This window comes from Elephas maximus, chromosome 3 (assembly GCF_024166365.1).
Source record: "Elephas maximus indicus isolate mEleMax1 chromosome 3, mEleMax1 primary haplotype, whole genome shotgun sequence".
NCBI classification, from domain to species: Eukaryota; Metazoa; Chordata; class Mammalia; order Proboscidea; family Elephantidae; genus Elephas; species Elephas maximus.
In genome coordinates this window covers 211243050-211262876 of record NC_064821.1, presented here as the reverse complement: position 1 = coordinate 211262876, position 19827 = coordinate 211243050, and the positions used below count along the sequence as shown (strand labels likewise).

Here is a 19827-nt window from a genome sequence, read left to right as displayed (position 1 = left end):
TGTGATTGACTTATTTCACTCAGCATAATGCCCCCCAGATTCATCCATGCTGTGAGATGTTTCGCAGATTCATCATTGTTCTTTATTGTTGTTTAGTATTACATTTTGTGTATGTACCATAGTTTGTTTACCCATTCTTTTGCTGACTGGCACTTAGATTGTTTCCATTTTTTTGCAATTGCGAATAATGCTGCAGTAAACATGGGTGTACATATATCTATTCATGTGACGAATAGGATATATTACTGGTTTTTTTTTAAGGATGTATTTTTCTAGGATATATTACTAGTAGTGGGATTGCTGGATTGTATGGTATTTCTATTGCTAGCTTTTTAATGAAGTACCATATCATTTTCCAAAATGGTTGCACCATTTTGCATTCCCACCAGCAGTGCATATGAATTCCAATCTCCCTGTAACCTCTCCAACATTTTTTATTTTTATTTATTTTTTGATCTGTGCCAGTAATGTCGGGGTGAGACTGTATCTCATTGTAGCTTTGATTTGCATTTCTCTAATGACTAGCGATTGCAAGCATTTCTTCCTGTGTCTGTTAGCCACCTGCATATCTTCTTTTATAAAGGTTCTGTTCATATCCTTTGCCCATTTTTTAGCTGGATTATTTGTATTTTTATTGTAGAGATGTTGGATTTCCCTATAGATTTTAGAGGTTAGACTTTTGTTGGTCATGTCATAGCCAAAATCTTTTCCCAGTCTTTAGGTTCTCTTACTACTCTTTTGGTGAAATCTCTTGATGAGCATAAACGTTTAATTTTTAGGAGATCCCATTTATGCACCTTATCTTCTGGTGTTTTTGTGTTGTTAGTTATGGTTTGTATGCTGTTTATGCCGTACATGAGGGCCCATAGTGTTGACCCTATTTTATTGTCCATGGTTTTTTATAGTTTCAGGGCTTATATTTAGGTCTCTGATCCATTTTGAATTAGCTTTTGTACATCGCATGAGGTATGAGTCTTATTTCATTTTTTTGCAGACGCACATCTAGTTTTGCCAGCACCATTTGTTAAACAGACTGTCTTTCCCTGTTTAATGGACTTTGGGCCTTTGTCAAATTTACATCTGGGTTCTAGATTCTGTTCCATTGGTCAATGTATCTCTCATTGTGCCAGTGCCACGTTATCTTGACTAATGTAGCTGTAGAGTAGGTTCTGAGCTCAGGTAGTGGGAAGGCTCCTACTTTGTTTTTTTTTTCAGTAACGCTTTACTTATCCTGGGCCTTTTTCCTTTACATAGAAAGTTAGTGATTAGTTTTTCAGTCTTGTTAAAATATGCTATTGGTATTCGAATCAGGATTTCATGGTATTTGTAGATTGCTTTGGGTAGAAATGACATTTTCACAATGTTGAGCCTGTGTATCCATGAGCATGGTATGTTTTTCCATTTTTTCAGGTCTCTTGGTTTGTTGCAGTAGTGTTTTCTAGTTTTCTTTGTTATAGGTCTTTTATGTCCTTTGTTAGATTTATTCCTATTTTATTTTTTTAGGGGCTATTATAAATGGTGGAAACACTGGTGGTGTAGTGGTTAAGTGCTACGGCTGCTAACCAACGGGTCGGCAGTTCAAATCCACCAGGTGGATAAATGGTATTGTTTTTCTGATTTTCTTTTCTTTGTTCTCTTTATTGGTATGTAGGAATCCAACTGATTTTTGTATGTTTATCTTGTGCTATTCTGTTGAATCTTTTTATTAGTTTCCGTAGTTTTGTTGTGGAATCTCTAGGGTTCTCTATGTGTGGTATTTTATCATCCGTGAATAGGGATAGTTCTACTTCTTCCTTGCTAACTTGGATACCCTTTATTTCTTTTTCTGCCTTATCGCTCCCATTAGGACTTCCAGCACAATGTTAAATAGGAGTGATGATAAAGGGCATCCTTTTCTTGTTCCTGTTATCAAGGGGAATGTTTTCAGACTCTCCTCATTGAGAATATATTGGCTGTTAGTTTCATATGTTGTTGTTATTAGGTACCATCGAGTTGATTCCGACTTACAGCAACCCTATGTATGACGGAACAAAACAGTGCGTGATACTATGCCATCCTCATGATCATTGTTATTCTTGAGCCCTTGTTGCACCCACTGAGTCAGTCCATCTCATTAAGGGTCATTCCCTTCTTCGCTGACCCTCTACTTTACGAAGCGTGATGTCCTTCTCCAGGGACTGATCCCTCCTGATAACATGTCCAAAGTATGTGACACAAAGTCTCAGCATCCTTGCTTCTATGGAACATTCTGGCTGTACTTCTTCCAAGATAGATTTGTTTGTTCTTTTGAGTGCCCATGATATATTCAGTATTCTTTGCCAACACCATAATTCAAAGGCATATATTCTTCTTCAGTCTTATTTATTGTCCAGCTTTCACATACATATGAGATGATTGAAAACACCACACCTTCCATTAGGCTCACCTTAGTCCTTAAAGTGACATCTTTGCTTTTTTAGCACTGTAAAGAAGTCTTTTGCAACAGATTTGCCCAGTCCAATGTGTTGTTTGATTTCTTGACTGCTGCTGCCATGGGTGTTGATTGTGAATCTAAGTAAGATGAAATCCTTGACAACGTCAATCTTTTCTCCATTTATCATGATGGTGCTTATTGTTCCAGTTGTGAGGATTTTGTTTTATGTTGAGGCTGTGATCTTTGATCTTTATCAGTAAGTGCTTTAAGCCCTCTTCACTTTCAGCCAGTAAGGTTGTGTCATCTGTATAACGCAGGTTATGAGTCTTCCTCCAGTCCCAATGCCACATTCTTCTTCATATATCCCGGCTTCTCAGATTATTTGCTCAGCATACAGATTGAATAAGTATGGTGAAAGGGTGCAACCCTGATGCACACCTTTCCTGACTTTACACCACATAGTATCCTCTTGTACTGTTTGAATGACTGCCTCTTGATCTGTGTACGGGTTCCTCAGGCAAACCATTAAGAGTTCTGGAATTCACATTCTTGCCAATATTATCCATAATTTGTTATGATCTACGTGGTCAAATGCCTTTGCATAGTCAATAAAATACAAGTAAACATCTTTCTGGTATTCTCTGCTTTTAGCCAGGATCCATCTGACATCAGCAATGATATCCCTTGTTCCACATTCTCTTCTGAATCTGGCTTGAATTTTTCAGTTACCAGTTGATGTACTGCTGCAGCTGCTTTTGAATGATGTTCAGCAAATTTTATTTGCATGTGATATTAATGATGTTGTTCCATAATTTCTGCATTCAGTTGGAATCACTTTTCTTTGGAATAATCATAAATATGATCTCTTCCAGTCAGCCGACCAGGTATCTGTCTTCCAAATTTCTTGGCATAGACAAATGAGCCCTTCCAGCGCTGCATCTGTTTGTTGAAACATCTCAATTTTTATTCTGTCAATTCCTGGAGCCTTGTTTTTCGCCAGTGTCTTGAGTGCAGTTTGGAATTCTTCCTTCAGTATCATTGATAATTGATCATATGCTACCTCCTGGAATGATTGAACATTGTTCAATTCTTTTTCCTACAGTGACTCTGTATTCCTTCCATCTTCTTTTGTTACTGCTTGTGCCTTTCAGTATTTTCCACATAGAATCCTTCAGTATTGCAATTTGAGGCTTGATTTTTTTCTTCAGTTCTTTTAGTTTGAGTAATGCTGAGTATGTTCTTCCGTTTTGGTTTTCTGACTTTAGGTCTTTGCATATGTCATAATTCTTTGTCTTCTCAAGGCTCCCTTTTAAATCTTCTGTTCAACTCTTTGATTTTGCCATTTTTTTCTTTTCCTTTAGCTACTCTACCTTTAAGAGCAAATTTTGTATAGATGGCCTTTATTATGCTGAGGAATTTCCCTTCTGTTCCTATCATATTGAGAGTTAATTTCAGGAATGGATTTTGAACTTTATCAAATGCTTTTTCTACATTGATTGACCTGATCATGTGATTCATTTATTTTATTAATGTTCTGGATTACATTGATTGGTTTTCTAATGTTGACCCATCCTTGCATACCTGGTATGAATCCCACTTGGTAGTGGTGTTTTTTTTTTTTTTTTTAAGCAGGTGCTGAATTATATTGGCTAGATATTGTTGAGGACTTTTGCATCTACATTCAGAGAGATATTGTTCTGTAATTTTCTTTTTTTGTGGTGTCTTTGCCTGGTTTTGGTATCAGGTTTATGTTGGTTTCATAGAAAGAATTCAGAAGTATCCCTTCCTTTTCTGTGTTCTGAGATAGTTTGGGTAATACTGGTGCAAGCTCTCTGAATGTCTGGTAGAATTCTCCAGTGAAGCCATCTGGGTCAGTACTCTTTTTTGTTGGGAGTTATTATTATTATTATTACCTTTCAATACTTTGTTGTGGGTCTGTTCAGATTTTTTACCTCAGTTTATATTAATTTAGGTAAGCAATTTGCTTCTAGAAATTGTCCATCTCCTCTAGGTTTTTAAATTTTTGGAGTAGTTTTTCATAGTACTCTGTTATGATCCTTTTTATTTCAGATGGGTCTGTTATAATGTCCCACATTTCATTTCTTTTTTGGGTTATATGCTTCCACTCCAGTTGTTGTTGTTGTTGTTTTGTTTTGTTAATTTGGCCCATGGCTTGTCGATTTTGTTGATCCTTTCAAAGAAAAAAAATTTTTTTAATTAATTTTTATTGTGCTTTACTTGAAAGTTTACAAATCAGGTCAGTCTCTCATACAAAAATTTATATACACCTTGCTACCCAAAACCCAACACCTTGCTATATGCTCCTAATTGCTCTCCCTCTGATGAGATAGTACAGTACTTCCCTCTACTGTCTCTCCTCATGTCCATTCGGGTAGCTTCTGGCCCCCTCTGCCCTCTCATCTCCCCTCCAGACAGGAGATGCCAACATAGTCTCATGTGACCACTCGATCCAAGAAGCTTGAAGAAACAACTTTTGTTTTTTTTTATTCTTTCTATTGTTTTCTATTCTCTATTTCATTTATTTCTGCTGTGATCTTAATTATTTTCTTTCTTGTGGTAGCTCTGGTCTTCTTTTGCTTTTCTCTTTCTGTTTGTTTGAGTTGTAGGGTTAACGTTTTGATTTTGACCCATTCTTTTTTTGATGTGTTCACCTATTGCTAAAAATTGGCCTCCGAACGCTGCCTTTGTTGTGCCCCATAGGTTTTGGTATGATGTGTTTTCATTCTTACTTGATTCTAAAAATTTTTTTATTTCATCTTTCATTTCTTATATTACCTGGTGCTTTTTAAGCAATGTGTTATTCAGTTTCTGTGTATTTGCTTTTTTTTTCCCTTGCTCTTCTTGTTATTGATTTTTACTTTTATGGCGTTATGATCAGAGAGAATGCTGTGTATTATTTAAGTGTTTTGGATTTTATTGAGGATTGCTTCGTGACCTAAAATGTGGTCTATTCTGGAGAATGTTCCATGTGCACTGAAAAAGTGTATGCTTTGCTGCTGTTGGTTGGAGTTTTCTATGAAGTCAGTTTGATTTATTTTGCCATAAGATCATCTTTATCTTTCTTGGATTTCTTTCTAGATGTTCTGTCCTTTACCGAAGAGTGCTGTGTTGAAGTCTCCTATTATTATTGTGAAACTGTCTATTTCTCTTTTCAGTGCTGTTGGAATTTGTTTTATGTGTTTTGGAGCCCTGTCATTTGGTGCATCGATATTAAGGTTATGCCTTCATGATGGATTGACTCTTTATCATTATATAATGTCCTTCCTTATCTTTTATGGTGGATTGTATCTTAAAATCTAGTTTATCTGAGATTAGTATTGCTACTTCTGCTCTTTTTTGGTTACTGTTTACTTGATACATATTTTTTTCATCCTTTGACTTTAATATATTTATGTCTTTGTGTCTAAAGTGTGTCTCTCGTTGATGGCAGATTGATAAAAATAAGATGGATGGGTTGCACTATTTTTTATCCATTCTGCCACTCTGTCTCTTTTCAGGTGCATTAAGCCATGTATATTCAGCGTGATGATCAATAGGTATGAGTTTATTGCTGTCATATTGTTGTGCTGTTTTTTTGTGTGTGTGTGTGATGCCAACATTTTCTTTGTTCCTCTTACTTTCCTGTGCTGAGTTTCTTTTCTTTGGGGATTTTCTTTTTTCTTTGTTATTATAGGTTTTGTGTTTACTGAGTCTGTTTTTCTTCTTTTTTATTCTGATGAGTAAATTTGCTAACTATCTTTTTGGTTACCTTGAAATTTACCCCTATCTTCCTAAGTTTGAACCATTCTTTTATTAATTGATATTGCCTTGACTTCCTTAAAAAATTGAAAATTCTATACCTACACTGTTTATTCCCCCTTTTGTTGTTTTGATGTTGTTGTCATTTACAGATTGACCTCTATATTTCCCTGTTTTAAGTCTTTTAGCTTCGTTTTATTATTGAGAGCTCTTTACCTAGGTTGGTATCTGTCTGATTGTGTCCTGTGTCCTGTGTCCTAGATTCTGGATATTGTCTGTTTTTTTTTTTTTGTTGTTGTAGTTCTCTAACCAAAGGAGTCCCTTTATTATTTCTTGTACAGTTGATTTGGTTTTTAAAAATTCCCTCAATTTCTGTTTATCTGGAAATGTCCTAATATCACCATCATATCTGAGAAAGAGTTTTGCAGGATACATTATTCTTGAGTGGCAATTTTTTTTTTTTTTTCCTTTCAAGGTTTTATATATGCCATCCTACTGCCTTCTTGCCTGCATAGTTTCTGCCAGGTAATCAGAGCTTAGTCTTGTGTTTCACCTGTGTCACTGACTTTTTGTTTTTCTCTAGCTGTTGTCAGGATTGTTTCTCTGTCTTTGGCTCTGACAAGTGTGATTATATGTCTCAGTGACTTTCTTTTGGGGAATCTATTGTATATGGGGTTTGTTGAGCTTCTTGGATGGTCAGCTTTTTGTTTTTCATAATAGTTTGGAAGTTTTCTGCCAGCAAATCTTCAAGTCTTCTCAGTGTTTTCCACTTTATTTTTTCCTTCCGTACTGAAACTCTGAAAACATGCAAATTTTTGCTCTTGATTGTATCCTGCGTAACTCTTAGGTTTTTTTCATTGTTCTTCATTTTTTTCTCTGTTTTTTCCTCACCGAAAAAAAAAAGTCATCCATAGATTTGTCTTCAATCTCGCTGATTCTGTCTTCCATTGTTTCAAATTTGCTCTTAAAACCGTCTATTCAGTTGTCCATTTCGAAAATTATGTTGTTTATCTTTTGGATTTCTAGTTACTGTTTTTGTACGATTTCTAATTTATTTATTTATTTTGACATTTCACTGTTGTGTTATTTCTGTCTTAGTCATCTAGTGCTACTATAACAGAAATACCACAAGTGGATGGCTTTAGCAAAGAGAAATTTATTTTCTCACAGTCTAGTAGGCTAGAAGTCCAATTTCAGGGCGTCAGCTCCAGGGGAAGGCTTTTTCTCTCTGTCGGCTCTGGAGAAAGGTCCTTCTCATCAATCTTCCCCTGGACTAGGAGCTTCTCTGCACAGGGACCCTAGGTCCAAAGGACACGCTTTCCTCTCAGTCCTGCTTTCTTGGCGGTTTGATGTCCCCCCCCCCCGCTCACTTCCCTTTCCTTTTTATCTCTTGAGAGATAAAAGGTGGTACAAGCCACACCCCAGGGAAACTCCTGCTATATTGGATCAGGAATGTGACCTGGGTAAGGGTGTTACAATCCCACCTTAATCCTCTTTAACATAAAATTACAGTCATAAAATGGAGAACAACCACACAATACTGTGTATCATGGCCTAACCAAGTTGACACATATTTTGGGGGGACACAATTCAATCCATGACAATTTCCCTGAATTCTTACATTGCTTTGTTTGTGTTTTACCTGATTTTTGCTATGTTTTCATTTGTTTTTTTCTGTGTTTTCCATGATTTCATCTATTTTTTCCTTGAATTTGTGTTTTCCTTAATCTCTTTTCCAACCTTTCAGAGAGCCCTACATATTAGCCTTTTGAATTCCATATCAGGTAGTTCCACTGTCTTATCTTCTACCAGAAGGTTGTCTGATTCTTTATTTTGGTCACTTGTCGCATCCATCTTATCCTTCTTTTTTATGTTTTGATATTATCAGCTGTCTCTGAGACATTATGGTCTTATTTTGTGTATTTGTTGATTGTATGTTAGTTTGTTTCTCCCTGCTTCTTTGTTTTGTTTTGATATGTCAGGGCGGTTGGGCCAGGCACGCTTTCCTGTGGGCTTCTCTGTGGGCAGAATAGCTCTTACCATCTTGTCCAGGTGGGCAGGACAAGAGCAGGCAGAGTGAGCCTGATTCACTGTACACCAGTTTGGTGATGTGGCTGAGGATGGACTGAGTTGGCACTATCTGCATCCTGATTGTTGGTCCAGTGGTGTGGTAGCATTCACAGCCCCACACCAGATAGGCAGAGATGTCAGATGGGCATAGCATGGGCTCACTTCCCTGCATTCAGCAACTGGTCAAGTGGCTGGAGAGGAGGGCAGTGTGGGCCTGATGCTGTGGGGAGCATGACCTGGGGATTCTGTAGCCATGGTGACCTGGCAAGGGCTGGTAGGAACAAGAGGTGGCATATGGGGCTAGGTGAGGGGAAGAAATAAAAGAAAAGAAAGAGAAAGTAAAAAGAGGGATCGCTGACCAGTGGGTACACGGTGGACCTGGGGGCTGGCAGGAAGGGGAAGAGGTGGGTGGTAGAATGTGGCCAGCCAGCTGCTCTCTAGCTGTAGCAGTGCTGTTTGGCCCTTTTGGAAGGGATAAAGTTAGTGTTCTGGGATAGGTTGGCAGGAGAGAGAAAAGGTAGAAAGAGGAAAAGAAAAAAAATGTCATGGTGGGAACTGGTTGGGGGGGTTGTGGGGACCCAGGGCAGTGGTGGTCCAGTGGCTCTTTAGCCACAGTGATGCGTACAGGGTTAGGTGGACAGGAGAAAGAAAAGGAAGATAGGAAGAAAAATGATGCTGTGGGCGCTGGTGGATGGGCCAAGTAGGGGCAGGTAGGAGCCGGTAGGGGTGGGTGGGAACCATGGTGGCAGCTGGCTCGTGGCTCTCTACCTGTGGCAATAGGGCTTGGCCTGGTGGGAAGTGGTAGAGATGGTGTTTGGGGCCAGGTGGGAAGGAGAAAGAAAATGAAGAAAGGGGAAAAAGGGGGGAAAAAAAAATGGCATGGCAGGCGCCAGTGGGTGGAGGTGGAAGGAACCCAGGACAGTGATGGACCAGTGGTTCTCTACCTGCAGTGGAGCAGCGTGGCCTGGTGGGAAGGCGTAGAGGTGGGGTATGGGTCTAGGTGGGAGGGAGAAAGAAAAGGAAGAAATGGAAAAAAAAAATGGTGTTGCAGGAGCCAACAGGTGAGAGGGGGTAGACCTGTGCTTGTGGTGGGCTAGTATTCTCTAGCCAAGGCAGTGCAGCATGGCCCATTGGGAAAGGATGGAGGTGTTGTACTGGGCAGAGGGTGAGTGGTAGGGAAGTGTGTTTATCTTGTTGCTGGGTGCTCTGTCTCCTGTTGGGAGCTCTGTGAAGTTGCCTTCCCGTACTCCCTCTCCAGGGTTGTTGCTGGCTGTGCTCCAAGATGGCGACGTTGTGCCATGTTAGTTGGCAGGGGACCTCTGCTCGTATCTCTCCTCATTCACTATTTTTCTTCAGTTTCTTCTTCCATTCGGTGCTTGATCTTAGATGCTTAGAGTTCCAGGCTTGACATTTGTATCTGTTTTACTTAGTTTTTCGGGTTTTTGCTGCAGAAGGATGGCACGATGCATCTGTCTAGGGTGCCCTGCTGGCTCCATCTCTCAAGCTTTTTTCTTAAGCAGTGGTTTTTTGAACATCTGTGTATGCTGTGTTCTATTCCAGGTACTTCATGCATGTAATTGCATGTCAAGGTGGTTGACTTTATGGTAGATTACTGCTTCCGGGGATAGCTTTATTTTTCTTGAACTGAATAGTAAACTTAGGTGAAAAAAAGCAGTAAGAAACTCTGAGAAATTTTTTAAAAAGAGAGAAAAAATGTGCTCTTTCCCTTTTCTTCCCTTACATGTGACCTGGCTCTTTTCCTAGGATGAACACAGACTCTTCGGTTTCCAGGAATAAGAATGAGAACAGCTGTATCTTTACTTCTTTTCCATTTTTTTCATATACTGCAGTCCAAGTTAATGTGTATGAACATCCAAGACATTCATGACAACCTTTGGCATTGCAGAGAACTATGCAGATATTTTGCCTGCTTATAGTGGCAACACTTTATTTGTGCTTAAATATCATAGTTTATTGGTAAAACTTCTAGCCAAGTGGCTTTGGGAGTATAACATTCCACAGAATCTGGCCTTATTGTGGGAAGAGTACATGCAACACCACAGATAATCCAATAATGATCACTCCTCCTAACTCTTCAGTCCGTCTTTTTTAAGAGATAAAACAGAAAACTGTATCTGATAATATGAAACTGTCTCATAAAAGTATGATGCTATTGACCCAATAGCCCCTGCACCTTGACTTTATTTTTGGTTGCAGGGGTGGAATAATCCATTGGGATGATTCATTCTATCCTTTTTATCAGTTCCTCTTGTGACTGACAGCAAGATTTGGTCAGATGACCAGGTCAGATTAGCCACAAAAGCAAATCCTCAGATCCCATAGCGTTGGGTACTGCGAAACGGTAAAGTGGCCCTATACTAATTATATAGAAATAAACTGCTCCCTTTAAAGCAAAGTGTTGTTCAAAGTTGGTAGGTAGTTAATAAATTTACAGCCACAAGTATTTATTAGCCACTTTTTTTTTTTTTTATTATATACATCTCGCTAAATTCTGGAGATAAAATGATGAATAAGACAGACATAAGCTCTGCTTCCATGGGGTTTACAGTCTTGGAGTGAAGAGAAACATCAACCAAACTCAGTGCTGTTAAGTTGATTCCAACTCATAGAGACCCTGTAGGACAGAGTACAACTGCCCCATAGAGTTTCCAAGGAGTGCCTGGTGGATTTGAACTGCTGACCCTTTGGTTTACAGCCATAGCACTTAACTACTACACCACCTGGGTTTTCCATCGAACAAAGAATTAGATAAATAATTAATTACATTTGTGGTAATGCCACAAATGAACAGTATAGGGTGCCATGGGTGAATATAATATATAAGATATAATTATGATATATAGGCTGTGTAAGAATAATAATATGATCCAGACTGGTCTTAGGTGATGGTAGGGGGTGAGGATCAGGGAAGACTTTCCTGAGGAAATGCCCACCACGTAGCATCATGTGGAAAAAGTTTATGAAGCTGTTACCTTGAATACCTTGGCTTTTAGGAGTTTGCACCACCCAGAGACTCCTGAATTACTTTTTCTGTTGAAATATGTCCACGTGTCTTTCTTTAGGTGGTGCCCACGTTCTTCTGTTTGCCGTAATACTCACCACTCTCTTTCATCTCTGACTGCATTACCTATTTGTTGTTGTTGTTAGGCGCCATCGAGTGGATTCCACTCATAAAGACTCCATGTGACAGAGTACAGTTGCCCCGTAAGATTTCCTAGGCTGTAATCTTTATGGGAACAGGTTGCCAGATCTTTCCCCCATGGAGTCTGTGGGTGGGTTCAAATCACCAACCTTTTGATTAGCAGCCTAGCACTTAACCGGTTGTGCCACCTTGTCTCCTTGCGTTACCTATTTATAATACCCAATTTGTATTATATGCCTGGTCCCCTCGTTACCACTTCCTTAGTTTATAAATAGAGCAAAGAGAAAGAGACTTTGCCATTACCACTCTTACCTTTGGAAACCCAGATGGGTGTAGTGGTTAAGAGCTACAGCTGCTAACCAAAAGGTCGGCAGTTCAAATCCACTAGGCGCTACTTGGAAACTCTGTGGGGAAGCTCTATTCTGTCATGTAGGGTTACTATGAGACTCTTACCTTTGCCTGTTTCTCAAAGAGCAGACCTTGATTTTGAGTAATATCTTGTTATAGATGAAGTTGTTTTCTCCTCTGGCCAAAGAAAAAAAGTTAACATCAATGAAGGGAGACAGTAAATATTTGTTGAATGAACTTTTGATGACTTTGATGACTATTTTTATGTTGCAAAGTCCAAGTACAGAGTTATGGAGGTATTGAGGCAGGGATTCTTATTTATTTATTTATTTAATTTTTATTTTGCTTTAAGTGAAAGTTTACAAATCAAGTTGGACTCTCATACAAAAATTTATGAACACCTTGCTATATACTCCTAATTGCTCTCCCCCTAATGAGGCAGCACACTCCTTCCCTCTATTTCTTTTCAACTCCATTCAGCCAGCTTCTGACCCTCTCTACCCTTTCATCTCCCCTTCAGATAGGAGATGCCAATATAGTCTCATGTGTCTACTCGATCCAAGAAGCTCATTCTTCACCAGGATCATTGTCTATCCCATAGTCTAGTCCAATCCCTGTCTGAAGAGTTAGCTTTAGAAATGGTTCCTGTCTTGGGCTAACAGAGGATCTGGGGACCATGACCTCCGGGGTCCTTCTAGTCTCAGTCACAACATTAAGTCTGGTCTTTTTATGAGAATTTGGGGTCTGCATCCCACTTCTCTCCTCCTCACTCAGGGGTTCTTTGTTATGATTCTTAAGCTTTGTCCCCCATGGACAAGTCTCAGCATCCTAGCAAAAGAAGTGGCTCAGTGGGGAGAACAAAAGGAAACTTACAGGGAGTGGAACTTAGTTTTGAATATCTCTGGAACAAAACCCTCTTTCTCACAGTCTCTGGTTGCTCATTCCTCTGTCATTCTCCCTCAGGCTCATTGTCTCCCCGTTAAAGAGGGACCTTCTGCATCTTCTACTTTATAAGTATGTTACGATTATAATATTTTTGTGTTGCCTGGAACATGCATTCAATTTATCCCTTCTCAAATCTTGATTGAATGCACGTGATGTGCCAGGCACTGTTGTAGGTACTGAGGATATGGCAGTAGATAGAGCAGGTGAGGTCCGTACATACCTACTACGTAAAAACCTACTGTCAGCTAGTGGTAAGTGCTACAAAGGAAATAAGGCAGGATAAGAGAATAAAAATAAAGTAACAAGAGTGCTAACTGAGATAGAATGGGCAGGGAAGAGCCCTCTGAGGCAATTTTTCAGCAGAGTCCTGACCGAAGCAGGCATTTTAATTGATTTGATCATCAAGCTTATTGACCTCAAAAAGTCTTTCTGTTTATTTGTATGTTATTTTTTGGAGTTGGTTGGTGAGATGCTTCACTTGCTTGCCTAGAAGGATCTTAAAGAGAGAGAAAAGGATTGAGAGGAAAAACAAGAGATGATATTGCTAATTCTTGCCACATGTCTTCTTTTACGCTCTTGCCCTTCTTTTGAACATTATCCCTACATTTTAGAGGAACAGAAAAATTATGGCACCTGTGTTAAGTTAGCAAGTAGTCCATGTCTGTAAGTTGTAGTGCTGTTCTCATGTGGTACTCATACTTTTCATGTAGATTTGTAATTAATTTCTGAATTTAGAGTAAAATAATTAAGACGGTCTAATGAATAAAAAAGTAATGCAACTTTTCATTCTAATTGAAACATTCTTTTTATAAAATTAAATGGAGATAAATAATTTGCAGGCAATTACTCAGTTTACTGTGTGAGATTTTTAATATGAGCGTTCAGTGCAGTGTTTCTCTTTAACTTATAGGTACTGCTATTGATTGACATCCAAGTCTCCTACATCAACACCAACCACGAAGACTTCATCGGCTTCGCAAAGTACGTGAGACGTTTGATTGTCGTATGCATTCCTCCTTCCTGTTTTGTATAGAAAACACATTGCAAATTTCCACTACACCCCTACCACTTGAGAGTGCAGTCTGTGTTAAGATTAGCCCCAGTCTTCCTCCTTAGGGAGCCTGAGCCTCATGGCCATGTGGCAGGGGTATTCACTGTTCTCTCGATAAAGTGACTGGCTCCTTTATCACACAGCATGTGAAATCTTAGGTGTCTTAGACACTCATTGTTTTGGGCCGATGATCTGCAGTTTGTACTTGAACTCCCATAGATGTGCAGTAACAGATGCACATTTAACATTTGTTTGGGGACAATTTCTCACATAAATTTGAAATATCAAGTGCAATTCACAGGATACAAGTGATCTCAACTTCCCTAAATCAGAATGTAGAGGCCTATTTTCTTTTTCAACACTCCCTTTCGAATTTAGGTGTAATCTTGTGGAATGAACAGTCTCTTTTCTATAAAGTGTATATGCTTTATATGTTGTGGTTGTTGTTGTTGAGTGCCATTGAGTCGGTTCCAGCTCACCAACCCTATTACAACAGAACAAAGCACTGCCTGGTCCTGTGTCACGCTCATAATCGGTGCTATGCTTGAGCCCATTGTTGCAGCCACTGTGTCAATCCATCTCTTTGAGGGTCTTCCACTTTTTCACTGACCTTCTACTTTACCAAGCATAATGTCCTCCTCCAGGGACTGATCCCTCCTGATAACACATCCAAAGTACATGAGACGAAGTCTCACCATCCTCACTTCCAGGGAGCATTCTGGCTGTACTTCTTCCAAGACAGACTTGTTCTTTCTTCTGGCAGTCCGTGGTATATTCAGTATTCTTTGCCAACACCATAATTCAAAGGCATCAGTTCTTCTCTGGTCTTCCTTATTCATTGTCCAGCTTTCGCATGCATATGAGATGATACATGCTTTATATGTACTTGTGTATATACTGTAATTCCTCATAGATGTGGCCATGTAGACATTAGCTTATTCAGGGTTGGTTATTCACCATGTGACGTTTTCAAGACCCTGAATTCTCCTGCCCTTAAATAAAACCAGTTTTTGTTTACTTTTGAAGAGCCTTGATTCTAACTCTCAAATGTATTTACGGCATGTAAGTGGTTCCAACTTCAATTATATAAAATATAAACAACAACAACAAAAAACCTCATGGCCATCAAGTTGATTCGGACTCATAGTGACCCTATAGGATGGAGTAGAACTGCCCCATAGGGTTTCCGAGGAGCACCTGGTGGATTCAAACTGCCGACCGTTTGGTTGGCAACTGTATCTCTTAAGCACTACACCACCAGGGTTTCCAAATGTACATTTACTTGAATTGTGTATTCAAGAGCAGGGACAAATAAAATGCATCAAAATGTAAAACTAATCTATTTAGTTATATATCCTGACCTAGAAGAAGAAAACCAAAGTGTTAGAAGAAGAAACTCAACAGTGGCCCGAGGAACTTAGATGCATGTTTTGGGAAGAAAAGGCCTTCTTATTCAACAGAACATTGTGCCACTCTTACTGGCATGTAGTTGTGACGGCCTAACAACAGCGTATGGGTATTTCACATCCATTGGCTATTACTACTGTGTGCTAGGTTCATTTGCTCAATCTTTTCCTGTCTGTGACACACATATAAACTGTTAGAACACAGTGATAAGTAAGTTCCCTTGTCTAGTTGTCTTCCTAGCCACACTGCCCATCCCACCTTCTAGACAGGTGTTTCTTGCACAGGCATTTCACAGAGACCTGCCGCCTTTCTCTTCTTGCCCCCATGACTCTCACCATCTCTGCTGCTCATTTTCTTCTGCAAAGTCACCAGTGGAAGAAACTGAGACTCTAATCTGCCTCTGTGTCCCTAGGCCTGCGAGGTGGATCTGAGAATTTCTGCTGGCTCCCACCATGGTCTGAACTCCATGTGGCCCGTGCCAAGCTCAACTCCAGTTGCTGTGAGCTGGGGGGTGGGAAAGTAGGGGTCGGGGAGAAGAAAGAAAAAGAAAAAAATGTTTTTGCCTTTTAGGGGTTTACTTAATATTTGAACAGTATAGAGAAGCACATGTAGAAATTTAAACTGACTCTCCATTTATCTCACTCGCCCTTTCAGGAGTTTCTAAAACAAACAAACCCTTGTGTCGTTTCAAACAACAGGAATGCTGCCTTTAATGTTGATTTTTTATTGATAACAAATGTCAGTTAAGTTCTTATTAAAAGGTAACAAATGCAGATGTAGAGCTGGCATGGTCACTTAGAAGTGGAAAGAACACTGCAGTGCGGCCTTGTGGTACCTCATTCAGGGGGGCATGTGGAGAAGGCGGCGATCAGTTTGGGAAGATTTAAGCTGTAAGTTTTTTGTGATGTGGCCAGAGCTACAGTTTAAATCCCACCACCCACTTTTCTTGAAACATTTTTTTTTTTCTAGATTACCCTTTTAATTTTTTTTTAAAAGACAGATGGTTCAAATTTTTCTTCCCTAGTAAATTTGAATATTTTCTACTTCAGAAGTTGTTGGACTACATTATCATATTGATTTCTAGGTTTTCAAAGGTATATAATTTTATAAATTTAAATACTTCTAAACACAGCCTTTTCATGCAGTCCATGTAATCCAAGTGACCGCTCCCATTTTCCAGCGGTAAGATAAACTACTGCAGGAGCTCTGCTGATGCATTGCTTAAAGCACTCAGCTGCTAACCGAAAGTGTCAGCAGTTCGAACCCACCAGCCGCTCTTCAGAACGTAGAAGTGGCAGTCTGCTTCTGTAAAGGTTTCCAGCTTTGGAAACCCTGTGAGGCAGGTCTGCTCTGTCCTATAGGGTTGCTATGAATCGGAATTGACTTGAAGGTAACAGGTTTAGTTTTTGTTTGAAGGTAGACTACTACACCTTTGTGATGTTGGGGAAAAAAAGCATTGTTGAGACTGCCCTAGAAATCCAGCAACTTTGCATATTTCTCATCAGATTTAAACTGCATATCTGAATGTCCTTTAAAGGACTGGTCTGGGAGGCAGCAGTCCCGGTTATTTTTACGAGTTTCCCTACTGATCAACTTTGAGTTTGGCAGGTCACTTAGGCTTTCTGTATCTCAGTTTACTTATCCAGAAAATGGAATAATAATTCTTGTCTTGTATACCTTTCAGGATGGTCAGAGGATCAAATAAATGAAATTGTGTAAAAATGCTTTGAAAACTGTGGTTTAGTCTGTAAAAGCGAGACTGTGTCATATACACACAGGATTTTGATTACTAGATGCACTATTTTACTTTGTAATGGAATTTATAATGGCTGAAGTGTGATTGCCATTGGGTTTTTTTTTTTTTTAGTTGATAATGTCATTATCTTCAAATGTAATATTTTGGAACAAGACTCAGAGGTAAACGTTCTTTCTACTCATATACTGAGTTGGAGTACATTTCAGCGTGCCGTGGAATAATTATGAAGTTGAAGAAATGTTCATTTCAAAATCACTTTGAGGGGTTGCGGTACTTTTTGTGTTTTAAAAATGAAAAAAATCTGGTTGTAGCTCTAAATTATAAAGTTGGCAGGAATGCTGTTTCCATCAAGGAAGAAAAGTCAAGCCATATTTGAAGACAATTATGTAAGTATTTTTAAGCTCCAAAGATAGAAATTAAGGTTTGGATTTGAGGAAACTAAGCACTTTTTTTCATGAGATTTTGAGACAGTTGCCAAAAGGGGGTGAACTGGCTCTCAGATTTATAGGATGGTGATGTACATAGTATTTTGCACATGTGAGTTTCTTTCTACTGAGATGACTTTTTCCTCTCAAAAAAAAAGAAACAAATTGCTAAAATTAGATTAATGGAAAATTAACTTTCAGAGCAGTGTTTAAGACATTTCAAAATTCTTCTTTCTGCTATAGAATTTATTCTGCCATGTGGAATATGTGGAACTTTTTTTTTTTTTTCATCTCCCAGCTGTTTGTTAAACACGGACCGTAAAACACGTACCACGTGTAACGTGGCCAAGTAAGCTCTGCTGTAGGCTTGCTTTGGAATTTCCTGATTTGGAATTTCCTTATAAAAGCTTGATTTTTAACTATAATGTAGTTTCTGAACCTAAAACTTCAGTAGGTCAGAAAAAAGAATAACCTTCCTCTTGATTTATGGGTTTTGATTTTTCATTGTTTCCTGTTGGAAGAAAAAAAAAAACCCGTAAATTCTGTTTTTTAAATGCAATCTAGCTAGTTTTTGTTATTTAAGAAAATAAAAGCTAGTTCAGTTGTTTCTTCTCTCATTTCTCCTTCTCAAGAAATCCTGCTGCCTGAATAGAAAGGCAAGCTTGTTAGCCGAAAGCCTCGGGAAGTGAGCTTTCAGATGTTCGTGCTCTTCTTCATTTGTCCATGGCCACAACGTGCCTCTGACTTACTGAGATTTGTGCTCTCCAGTGGTTTCAGAAAAAGATGGGCTTCAGAAACAGACCATTAAAGCAATCTCTTTATGCTATATGCAGCAGACCAAGGTCTGTTTGTTTTTTAATCTGCTGAGTAGGTTTCAACACCTGTTTTCTCACAGTTGCAATGATACAGTCTGCAGATTTCAGTTCTTGTCATTTGAGCACCATGAAAATTCCATGGGTCGTAACATTCATTATATCTCTTTCCTGATCCTCTGGAATGCCTCTGTTGCCATTTTACCAAAGGCAGTATATGTGAACCTTGGCGCCAAATTCCAGACTAGTCCTTGGTCTTTCCTTTTACATTCTTTTGCTTTTCTCTGGTACTTCGCTGTGTTCTATTATAATAGTGTTTCTAGTTCCTATTTTTATGTGAGAATGTTCTGTCCTAGAATCAAATAACCTAGGTATGGGACCATAAAAAGATCTTTTTATGCTTTTCTGTGCAAATTCAGAAAATAATGCTTGGTTCCTTACTGCGATAGTTATCAGGTAGATACAGGGTTGAGCAACAACATTAATATCGCCTATTCAAATAATTTACAAATTCCAGTGTTCCAAGAACCATTTTAAAGAGTGAACTTCCACTTTCCTCTTTGATCATCAGAACTATTATTCTGAACTTTATCTTCACTTTTACAATGAATCTTGAGAAATAAGTCATCCTTTTTTTTTATGGGTCCCCAAGTTTTGCAGGATTTTCTAGGGTAACATTTAGCCTGAGACTTCACTCAGGTTTCTGTAGGGGGCTTGACGTCATGTAGTTTTCTTCTCCCCCTGGCTTCAATCTGGTTGGTCAAGGGTGGCTTCCATCTGATAAGTTGTACCCTTGGAATTCTCAGGAAGTGTTCATAGTCTTTCTTCAGGGTAACATAATAGAACTTTCTAAAAGAGCTTCTTTGGTGTAGAGCAGTGCTGCGCACGCAGGAGAACTTCCCATGACGAGGGACATACTGTATAATCTGAGCTGTGTGGTAGAACTTCCCACGACGATGGCGATATTATATAATCTGAGCTGCACCGTAGAACTTCTCATGACGATGGAGATATTGTATAGTCTGAGCTGTGTGGCAGAACTTTCCGTGATGATGGACATACTGTATAATCTGAGCTGCCTGGTAGAATTTCCCATGATGATGGACATACTGTATAATCTGAGCTGCCTGGTAAAACTTCCCACGATGATGGACATAGTGTATAATCTGAGCTGCCCGGTAGAACTTCCCATGACGATGGACATACTGTATAGTCTGAGCTGTGTGGTAGAACTTCCCATGATGATGGAGATATTGTATAATCTGAGCTGCACCATAGAACTTCCCATGACGATGGACATACTGTATAGTCTGAGCTGTGCAGTAGAACTTCTCATGACGGTGGAGATACTGTATAGTCTGAGCTGCACAGCAGAACTTCCCATGATGATGGAGATATTGTGTAGTCTGAGCTGTGCAGTAGAATTTACCATGACGATGGAGGTATTGTATAGTCTGAGCTGTGCAGTGGAACTTCTCATGACGGTGGAGATATTGTATAGTCTGAGCTGCACAATAGAACTTCCCATGATGATGGAGATATTGTATAGTCCGAGCTGTGCAGTAGAACTTCTCATGACGGTGGAGATATTGTATAATCTGAGCTGTGCAGCAGAATTTCCCATGATGATGGAGGTATTATATAGTCTGAGCTGTGTAGTAGAACGACCCGTGACGAT

The 19827-nt window shown here is 39.2% G+C and overlaps 1 protein-coding gene across 8 annotated transcripts in view; it reads left to right on the top strand.

Moving 5' to 3' along the window:
- Positions 1-19827, top strand: part of DNM3 (dynamin 3) — a 735481-nt gene that overhangs the window by 304415 nt on the left and 411239 nt on the right. For all 8 annotated transcript variants that reach the window (XR_007516879.1, XM_049881209.1, XM_049881210.1 and 5 more), the window contains exon 12: positions 13609-13679. Coding sequence is in view for 7 of the 8 variants with exons in the window: in XM_049881209.1 (XP_049737166.1) it covers positions 13609-13679 (71 nt within the window). In the remaining variant the exon portion in view is untranslated. The remainder of the gene's footprint in view (positions 1-13608; positions 13680-19827) is intronic.